This window comes from Austrofundulus limnaeus, unplaced genomic scaffold (genome assembly GCF_001266775.1).
Source record: "Austrofundulus limnaeus strain Quisiro unplaced genomic scaffold, Austrofundulus_limnaeus-1.0 Scaffold2, whole genome shotgun sequence".
Taxonomy (NCBI): domain Eukaryota; kingdom Metazoa; phylum Chordata; class Actinopteri; order Cyprinodontiformes; family Rivulidae; genus Austrofundulus; species Austrofundulus limnaeus.
Window position 1 is genome coordinate 5,263,221 of NW_013952404.1, and position 10,248 is coordinate 5,273,468.

Here is a 10,248-nt window from a genome sequence, read left to right on the forward strand (position 1 = left end):
GCACTAGTCCAGCTGTTTCAGTTTATGTTTATATCAAGGCTGCCCAAACCTTTTCTCCAAAATGAAAATCTAATCTATCTGAGGGCTGCAGCCAAATGCAATAATATAATTCATGAAAAACAAATACTTCTTAAGTACAGTCCTTTTATTTTAATGATTATGTCCTGCTGGAGTGTGACATGATTTATTTGTGTACAAACTAATACAGTATCAGAATTTTAAATATTTATACTTCTCATTCAACCAAAATTAAATTCCCTCTATCCAGGAGGCACAATTTATTTGGATAGTATTTATTTTTTACAATAACAAGCTGGAATGAAAACAAGCAAAAATGAAATAAAAGTAACAACTTTCTACTTCTTGTCTTTTTTTAAAATGTAAGGAGTAGAAAGTACAGATAACTGTGTCAAACTGTAAGAAGTAGAAGTAAAAAGTAGGCTGAAAAATAATTACTCAAGTAAAAGTACAGCTACACAAAAATTCTACTTAAGTACAGTAACAAAGTATTTGTACTTAGTTACTTTACAACTCTGGAAATGAATAAGACAGAAATACTGTTAAAAGTAAAAGTAAGATAGTTTTACTCACTGTTGAGTTGTAATGAGTAGCTGCCATCTTGAATATTAAACTCTCCCACTKTCCACTAGGAAATTCCCACTTATGGGGGCGTTCCAGTTTAAATTTGTAACTTGTAAGTGGGGAATTCCTACTTCCCGGTGAAAGAGCCGTAAAATGGATRTTTTACAAATTGAATCTCGCCAGCTGCTGGCTGYTCTTGAMCCCTGTGCATCTCCACCTAGTGGTGGGATGCCGTCATTTTGTGGGTTAAATAATTGGCATGCAGTATGGATKGAAGTTTATTGTCGATGCCGGCTTTAAAGCAGCATACGCTTGTTTTAAAGAGGCAATATCATGTCAAATCAACTTTTTTGAGTTTTATATCATGTTATAATGTTGTCCTCTCATCAAAAACATGCCCAGAGTCTTGCTTTGACTCATTCATGCATGTTTGAGAAATCCTGTAGTGTCCTGAGGCAGCCAGGCAGGGGAGCAAAAACGACCGGTTGGGACTAGAACCGCCTTTTGGGACCAGCTCCTCCTCTGGGCTGTGTCTCCAAGCCGAGCTTCCTCATCACAGAGCACACACACCCACTCGGCCCAGTGCTGAAATGGGTGGGACGGAAGYGGAAGGAGSTTCTTAAAGAGACGRAGGCCAATTTCAAGGCATTTAGAAACAGATATGATGAAAAGTCAAGTTTATTTTCTATTTAAACATGTAAACAACATTTTAATAACAAYTGAATGTGACATAGTTACTTTGTTATGGTGTRGAATTKAAATATATGCCTGAGAAACACATAATATTGCCCCTTTAAGACATTATTATATCTTTGAAGCTCTTKTGGGTCACATAAAATGCCATGGCGGGCCACATTAGGCTCACAGGCCTTGAGTTTGGTTTGYGCTTTATAGTGACTAATCACAGGGGAAACAAGTGATTCTAAATTCCSTCCTGTCCTCCACACTCAGACGTGACCACGGTTTGTTGGGGCAGCCCGTGACCATCATGGTGGAAGGAGTCCAGGTGACGCTGCCTTCCTATGAAGAAGCCGTGAGCAGCAGCGGAGCGTCAACACTCAGCGCTGAGTCTCGAGTCCAGATAGTGCTGTCCGAGGGTCAGCACGCCTCACCTGAGGCCGGACCCACAAGACCTTCTTCCCTCAAACAGCAGCAGTCAGAGATGGCGGTGGTTCACCCCGTGCTGCCGTCCTCATCTTCCTCTTCACCTTTGTCTTCTGTTTGGGGTCTGGAACATGGAGGCGCTATGGGAGGCTCCTCATCCTCACGTAGAAGGCCTTCTGCAGGCAGCGACCAACAAAGCCTGTCGCTAGACTCTGAGATGGACTACTCAGATGGTATTTTATTTTTCATTTCACACTCTATTTAAAACCATTATTTGGTATTAATGTGATCTGTTGCCCACAGATATGCCGTTACTGAAGGAAGCCTGAAACAAACAGCGGCGACCATCTTTTCTTATCGACCTGTGCTGGATAGCAGGAGTTTGTCAACAACAGAGGGGAGCTGTGTTTCACTCTGAATATTTCAGCTGACCATCCCAAAGGAAAGCAGAGAAGGGACATACATGTGTATAGAAGCTTACACTTTTTTAGTGTGTGTTTGTCTTAAATTAGAAGCTGGGTTCATCAATATGGTACAAAAAAAAGATTAAAAAAAGATACATATTATGTATTTGAGCAAAGCTGGAAACTGAAAATGTAATTTGTGTCTTGTTACATTTCCTTAACCACACACACCTTATCACTTAGAAAACACAAAGATGCATGATGGCAAGGAATGAAAGTTCACTATTTTGTCTTTTTAAATATTTCAATTTCAAAGGATTGAATAATCATGCCTCATATCAACATCACTGTAGAATAGGAGTACGTCCACCTAAGAGAGGCTGCATTTACCTTGTTTTATGTTTCTAAACGCATTTTCCTTTTTATGCTATTACCCCGCCCCTGAAAAGCCTTAGCTTCCCACGTCTATGCACACGTATCAGTCATCTGTGTAACGAGGAGTTTGAAAAATGAATGTCAGTGAAACGCCTCCACTGCTTATTGATATCATGTGTGGCTTTTGTCAAACATATCACCTGCACACCTGAAGATATTCTCATGTTAATTTATTGAGGCTGCTGAGGAGTGATAAATGTAATTTATTTGTGCAGATAAAGCTGTTGATCAGCCGTGGCTTGTGACGCCTCTGCAGCTCATGGGAACCGTTAGCAGTAGGTCTTTTAGCGTTTTGTTCATTTTGACTTCTGCTGCAGGCATGTTTAATGTGACACTGTAAAATAACTGGAAAGAGTCACCAAAAAAAAAAGAAACGTACAGATTAGTGTGATCTTTGTGTTCACTTTACTCGACTGAAACTTGATTTGTTTTTAGTTAATGTGCTATTTTAATATATGTACAAAGTTTTAAGTTGTGTTTATCCTGTAAATACGTCGATTTGATTAAATATTATTTGATGTGTTGAAACTGATGATATCCTTTTGTTTTTTTCATGGCGTTGCCTTTTCTTTATGTATTTTTATCAAAGTATGTAATTCTTGAGTCTTTAAAAAAGCTGATCATTTGATTGTCAATTGTAAATTTTACATAAAATTGTCACAAAAGATTTTTTCCAGGCGTGAACATAAATAGAAAGCTTGAACAATTCAACTTCTTATTTCTGTGTAAAAGTATTTGTTGGTCTTCCAGTTGGTGTCCCAAACATAAGGGTTCATCCAGGACTCCTCTTCGGTGTCATGGTCGTACCTCCTCTTGTTGAAGACCAGCATGTTTTTGTGTTCCAGTATCTGCAGGGGAAATACTGAAATGTATTAATCTGGATTTTAACGCTCCAAAACCTTTGCACGTGCTCAGTTGACCCGTTCTTCTTTATCCTCGCTCTGCACAAACAGGCAAGCAGCTTTCGTACTTACCCCCAGCAAGTGGCTTGACTCTTTGGTAATATCTGAAGCACAAGGCCAGGAGGAGGGCCTCAGCGCACTGGAACATGATGTATAACAAGGGGAAGAGAAACATGGGTCCCATGACCTGCGGGGAAAAGGCCACCTTGAGAATGGCGGAGCACAGCTGGAGGTTTTGACATCCTGTCTCCACTGAGATGGTTCTGCTGCACCTAAGGAAAAAAAAGTGAGGTTATAACATTTCATTGCTTCAGTTCAAACCTGGAACATACCATTTTTAACAGCTTAAAATAACTATTCTGAAATATTTCTCTCTAGCCGGATGGATTTATTAACGTCCTTCTTGATTCCTTTGATGCAGGAAAGTTGTTTTATTGTTGATTGTGGCAGATTATAATAATGACAAATTATAATTATTTTGACAATCAACATATACATCCACTGATTAGTGACAAACAATTGCTTTACTGCTATTTGCAGTTGCTTCTAAATCCATTTTTATATTAAAGTGGTAACTTTTATCAAAAAAAAATGGTTTTTTTTACATATTTGTGACCCATCAAATTGAAATGAGGATTAAGGCAAATTTGATCAGAATGACCTAATAACATTTTCAGATTCTTGGCTTTAAAAGTTGCATTTTGATACCTTGATCATTCTGATATCATAATTAAATCCATACATATGACTTAATTTGTCTTGTTGGTTACAATAATACATAAATATTTTTGGTCTGAATCCTAATTTTATGTCATTTTAATGAGGAATTTTTGATGTCCTTATAAAGAGGGAACCTCAAATTAWATTATTTGAACACTGACAATTCCCAGCTAAAAAGAAACAAAACATTGCTCACCAGGAAAATCTCAAAATTTTAAGGCGTTTTTCCTCAAAATCAGGTTTTTTGTTGCTACTGCTCAAAACAGTGCTTCAGAATTTTGTTTTATGATTATATTTCAGACAGTTCATTCAAATGATACATTTATAAGGCATTTATTCATTATATTTTGAGAAAATGCAATTTTTGTTAACATTTTAGTCAAAACACTATATTTGCCTATTTCTCCATATACTACTTGTGGACTTAATCCTCGTTTTGATGTGATGAGTCACATATGTTAAAGCTGTCACTATGTCCTGACAGTAGAATATGAGACAGATAATTTGTGTAAATCTGGCCTATACAGCCGTTTGCAGAAACACATCGCACCCTGTCAGAAACAGCCAATCAGAGTCAGGAGGGTTGTCTTAACAGCATCTATCACGCTCATGCACTTGCTGCCCCCCCACAGCAAGCTCAAGACTACTAGTGTGCTGCAGCTGTGCTAATAGTGGAGAATCAACCTAAATTTACAGGAAAGCTGCCAATTTCTGAGAGCTCTGAATGTTCCACGGCTGTTTATCTGCCGTCATAATCCTCCCTGAGCCGAGTCGTGCACCTGCCTGTGYGTTCATGGGAGGCTGTAGTGCAGCAGAGAGCCAGGGGGAGAGACCTATAAGGTGTATTTGTTCACATATTCAGACTAAGTCCACATTTTCTTCAAAACTCCAAACTGGAGCTTTAAAAGTCATGATACAAATTTTATATAAAAAAGTTCAAATTAGTCTTTAAATGAGTACAGTGATATAAAATATTTAATTTTATCGATGCATAGTTGTATAATTTGACAGTGCAAGGACTTCTTTTAAGGGTTATCAGTTTCTGAATGTGTCAAAATGTTAAATACAAATAAATATTCCAGTTTTGCACTTYTGATGCCAAACGTTTGAAGTTGGGAGGTTAGAAAAAGCTCTGAATGTTGGAATCATTGTAGACCTGCTAATTGTTTGAAGAAAAAAAGCATTGCTTTCCTTTTAAGGTTTCATCAGCTGTGGCTGGAGTTGAGATGTTTTTAAATGTGCATTGCATYCTTTCATTTTCTGCCATAAGTACAAATGGTCTTTGATAACAGTCAGATTAGAGCCCTTGAGGAACAGTTGAATGAGTGACCWGTGTGTTTTTCACCTACTTTGGACTGAGTTTGCAAACTGCAGACATTACGTATCCCAGAGTGAATCCAATCAAAGGCATCAGCGCAGCCGCAGCGATGAAGTCGGGCATGAAGATCATCAATATCACATCCTTGAATATTAAAACCGACAGGACAGCAGCTACGATGGCGAAAAGCACCAGCATGATGACACCTATCTGGTAAACACAAAAGGTTCCAACATTTCATCAGTGTTTTCTCTTTTTTTCTCCTTTTTTGCCAAAAAGTCTGGTTTTAACTACTAGTCCAAAGAATTACAGTTACCTTAAATGACTACCATTCAAAAAGCCTTTTTCCATCATTGATCTATTAATGTGTGACTATATTTTGTCTCTTACTTTTGTGACAGCTGCTGAGTAGTTTGGTTTGTAGTGATTGATGAGAATGCCAACAGCACACGGCACCAACGTGGAAACAAGGGTGGTGATAATGCCAACAWACGGCACAGCGTTTTCCAGACCCGTGAAGCCTTGGCTGAAGATATACAGCAGCAGAGGCATTAGACCCATGGCTGCGATGCTAGAGCAAGTTGTCATCACGATGCTGGCATGAAAAAGAGCAAACATTAGGGAAACAGGCGTGTCTCTCAAATGTGTCAAACCAAGACCTTAGATTATTTGTGCTCCAATTAGGAATCCGTGCATCAGTGATTGGTTTACCTGAGGTTCATGTCACCCTTCACCACGAGCGAAAAGATATTTGACAAGCTTCCCCCYGGACAGCAGCCACAGATGAGCACAATCACAGCCTTAATGGGAGGCATCCGCAGGCTTTTGGTCAGAGCGAACGCCGTGAGAGGCATGATGCAGAACTGGGCCACCAGTGCAATGGCCACTCCTTTTGGCTTGAGAAGGTGGGACTTAATTTTGTGAATCTCCATTGTGCAGCCAAGGGAAATCATAGTGATGAAGAGGATGGCGATGGTTATAACATTGATGGCTGTGTTTAAGGGTTTGGGGATGTTGAAGAAGCTTGAGCTGCCATTGCCAAAGATGCTGGTGACGTTAACGGCGTCGATTATTACCACATGGCCTGTTGTTCCATTCATTGTTGTGGTTCTTCTTCCTCTTTTTTCACTGTACGATTTTCTACATCTGTCACACAAACAAAAAGTAAAAATGTTAAAAGCACTTGTGAGTTGTAAATTAGTCATTGACATGGCCGACGGTGCCACTCTCAGGCAAATAAAAGGGCCACAGTTTTTGTTGTGAAGTATATAGAGAAGGAGGAAAGAGAAYTGGGTTCTATTGAGTTCTAATCTCTGAAGCATCTCTCCCCAGAGGGAAAGATGTGTAACCGGTTCTCTGAGCCCAGTGAAGAGGAGACATAAGTCAATATACACGCTAGAGATTTGAAGAAGTTTCACCAATTCATCTAAAATGTGCTCAAAGAAATAAAACAGAGTAACAGCACTGGTCTTCTATCGTGTCACGATGTCCAGGAAGAAGACCCAAACTTTGTCAGTGCCATATACTTGGTCCCTCGTTACAGAGAGCAGGGCACTTCCTCAAAGTGAATCAGTATGATCTATGTGTGGCCGAAACTGGCCTTAATTGGTTTTCGGAAGTGAGAGTAAAAACTACAACTATGTGTGCATGGAGCAGCTAAGGCAAAAAATGTGATGGGTAACTCCTAATTTGGGATAGACCCAGTTTTGTCTGAGACAGTTGTTTTGCACATCAGTCCCTGTGTTTTAATCCCGACGACATTCAAAGACAGGGAGACAATAATCGAACATTTCTATTAAAAAGATGAATGGCAAAGATAGGAGCTTTATATAAAATATTTCATTTCATTTCAGGCTAACGTGACCAAAATGCAAATGCGGTTTTCAAGATTTCAGTTTGAAAATCAAAACAACCATTTAATATTTGCTCTGTTTTTTTTTACACAAACTTGGTTTGATGTGTTTCCAAGGTACCTGTTGCGGAATGGTACCTCTTTAATGGCTTCAGAGCCACTCTTGTGTCTCTCTGACAAACTGAATTCTGAGCCCACACAGAGAGGATTAACACCATTTTTCTGCTGTGCATGTAAAATACCTGCTCATGATGCCAAAGATCAGATTTTTTTTCCCTACGATATTAGAGTTCAGACACAAAAGAGACTCAGAGAGACGYTGGCTCTTAAAATTCAGGACATGTTTTCCCACTGAAACAAAACAAGCCACAACTTTATGTAGAAGTCTTAGTCTCACTTACAAGTCAGAAATTTACTCCTGAACTAATTACTTTGCTTTAATCATTTACATAGTTTTTATGTCTTTAGCAAATTGGACGAAAAAACAAACTCTTTTTCTGTGGTTTGGTAAAACTGATAAATTCTTAAATTCTTTGGCAAAAGAGCCACCATAAAACTAATAATTTACTGTCTTTTTTCCTCTTCCATTATTTGACCAATATTATGCTGTTTTTCCACAAAAAATAAAATTATATATACTGTATATACAGTATATATATACACACATACATTCATACATATATATACATATACATATGCATATGCATATGCAAATGAAATACATGAAATTATATTTTAAGTGTTTTATTATATCATATTATAATGAGCTAATTCTAGCTTTATAATTATCTTTTTTACTGTCCATTTTGTGCTTCTATGTTTGTATCTTTGTCCTTATCAAACCAGATGGCCTTCCTCCTCTCTAGTCTTACTGCAGTTCTGGTTCTGTTACTTTGATTATTTTTATTTTAGGAGAATCAAGATGACAAAACTGAAATAAAGATCTGATCCAATACTTTGTTTTTATTGCACGCAAATTTTTGTAAAATGGCACTTTTGAATGTCTGTGAAATTACATTTTACTGTTTTAAAGCAAATCAAATGGAAATGCAATTGGACTCCAATGAACAGGATGAATTTGAATTTTTCATTATTTAGATTTGAATAATATTTCATACTTATATGTTAACAAATTGTATCTGCCTGTGGCTATCCAACTCTACAATGCCTGCCCCTGAATCACTATAAATGTATTTATTTAAATGTATCTACATTAATAGTTTTTTATAAGATAAAATTTTTACATTTAAATGGAGCAATTGTTACGAAGTATTAACAAAAAAATGCTGATTCAGATTAACTTTTTTTGTGCAGAGAACAGAACACACTGCAACTAGTTGGAAAAAAAAACTTGTGTTTTCCTTTGATCTAAAGTGTTATATACTGTGACCTAACTGTAAAATTAAGTTTACTGTAACTGTTTGCTGTGTCAAATCCATCTGATATATTTTCACCAAAAGAGTTTGGAGAGTTTTACTGATTGCTGTTTGCTGCAGCCTGAGGTCAGTCAGCCACAGAAGCCCATTCTGTGCCAAATGTAGAAAAAATGTTTCATTTAAAACATTACACTCAAAATCAAAAGATGAATCAAATTAGTTAATCATCTGAGTGAGACAGAAAATACCTTTAAAGCTTAACTAACAGTTAATTAACATTCCTTCAACTTCTTTTTAATGTAAAATACTTGTAATCCAGACAAGTTCATATTTCAAATAAAACYTAATGGCATGATAAGTTATAAAAAGCACTTTCTTACCTTCAATTCGAGCCACTGGCTGCAGCTCCAAATAGAGCTCGCCCACACATTYTTGCATCTGACCCCTCTTTTCTGTATTTGAGCCCCTTTTATCACATGGTCTCGTGACAACGTGGTGTGTTAACCCCTGCAGGCTGCTTAACAAACAAGATAACAGAACAAAATATCACAGCACTGAATGTCTTCTTCTACTCCTGGTCAGCTCAGCAGTCTTCCCCCRTTCCTGCTTTATAAGCAACTGGGAGGTCAGGCATCAGTGGGCTTAAATTATGTGGACAGACTGTTTTGTTTCTGTGACCCTGAAGGCATAAGTCATTCAAAGCCTCATTTGAGAGTAAAAGTAAACTTTTAATATTTCTCAACCAGACAGAAGATTTGAATTTGCCTGGCAGACTTATCRGCCTTTTTCAACACAATTATATTGATCCTCAGTTGTTAACGGAGGTTTTTGCTCTTATTTGTCAACCATGTTAGATATTAGACATTAAAAGGATTAAATTATCACCAATGTATAGCAGTTTAAAGGATTTCCTTGGACTCTTTGCTTTTTATCCTGTCAACTAAAGCCTGGGGCACATGTATCAAAATAAATAAATTTACAGTGTGATTTTACATTCCTACTTTACCTTCTATGATTTTAGCAATGATAAAGAATTATCTTTTTTTATTATCATTTTACCAAGCACTTTTCCGAAGGTTTTTCCAATACTGGATTATCTTCAACAAAAGCGTTCCATCTTTCYCACRTARCAGACAGGTGTGGGCCAGATCTGGTGACAAGCTGGCAATGATGGTACTAAAATGGCACCACAACTGTGATTTGGTTTATGTTGTGCTTGCCTGGCCCCATACATGGAACACCGTCGGCAAACCACTCCTGGGCCTCCAAAGAGCCATCAATCTTTGAGATATCAGGGAGGACTTTTAGTGCATTGTGTGGAATTGCAGACATGCAGAAATGCAGACAAATTTTGCTGCGTGGTTTATTTCTTGAAAAAAGTATCATAAACCTGGACCATAAATTATAATTTTTTTTAAAGGATCACAAAACATTTCAGTGTTCATCAAAACATTATCAGTTGTAAAAAGAAAATAAAAATGTGTGGATTGGCAACAAAAAGCACAAACTACTTAAAAAAACTCAAGTTAAATTGATAATAGAACAAGATAAATAT

At 37.6% G+C, this 10,248-nt stretch overlaps 2 protein-coding genes across 2 annotated transcripts in view; one reads left to right on the top strand and one right to left on the bottom strand.

Moving 5' to 3' along the window:
• Positions 1-3,053, top strand: part of LOC106520209 (sushi domain-containing protein 4) — an 8,923-nt gene extending 5,870 nt beyond the window's left edge. The window contains exons 10-11 of the mRNA XM_014012176.1: positions 1,534-1,919; positions 1,990-3,053. Coding sequence (XP_013867630.1) covers positions 1,534-1,919; positions 1,990-2,015 — 412 coding nt within the window. The 3' untranslated portion in view covers positions 2,016-3,053. The remainder of the gene's footprint in view (positions 1-1,533; positions 1,920-1,989) is intronic.
• Positions 2,914-9,317, bottom strand: LOC106520231 (sodium/bile acid cotransporter). Its single transcript, XM_014012206.1, has 6 exons — positions 9,074-9,317; positions 6,177-6,611; positions 5,856-6,060; positions 5,497-5,675; positions 3,500-3,699; positions 2,914-3,373 (listed from the first exon to the last, which is right to left on the bottom strand). The coding sequence occupies exons 2-6, from the start codon at positions 6,563-6,565 to the stop codon at positions 3,321-3,323; spliced, it is 1,026 nt and encodes a 341-aa protein (XP_013867660.1). The 5' UTR covers positions 6,566-6,611; positions 9,074-9,317; the 3' UTR covers positions 2,914-3,320.
• Between the last annotated feature and the right edge of the window lie 931 nt (positions 9,318-10,248).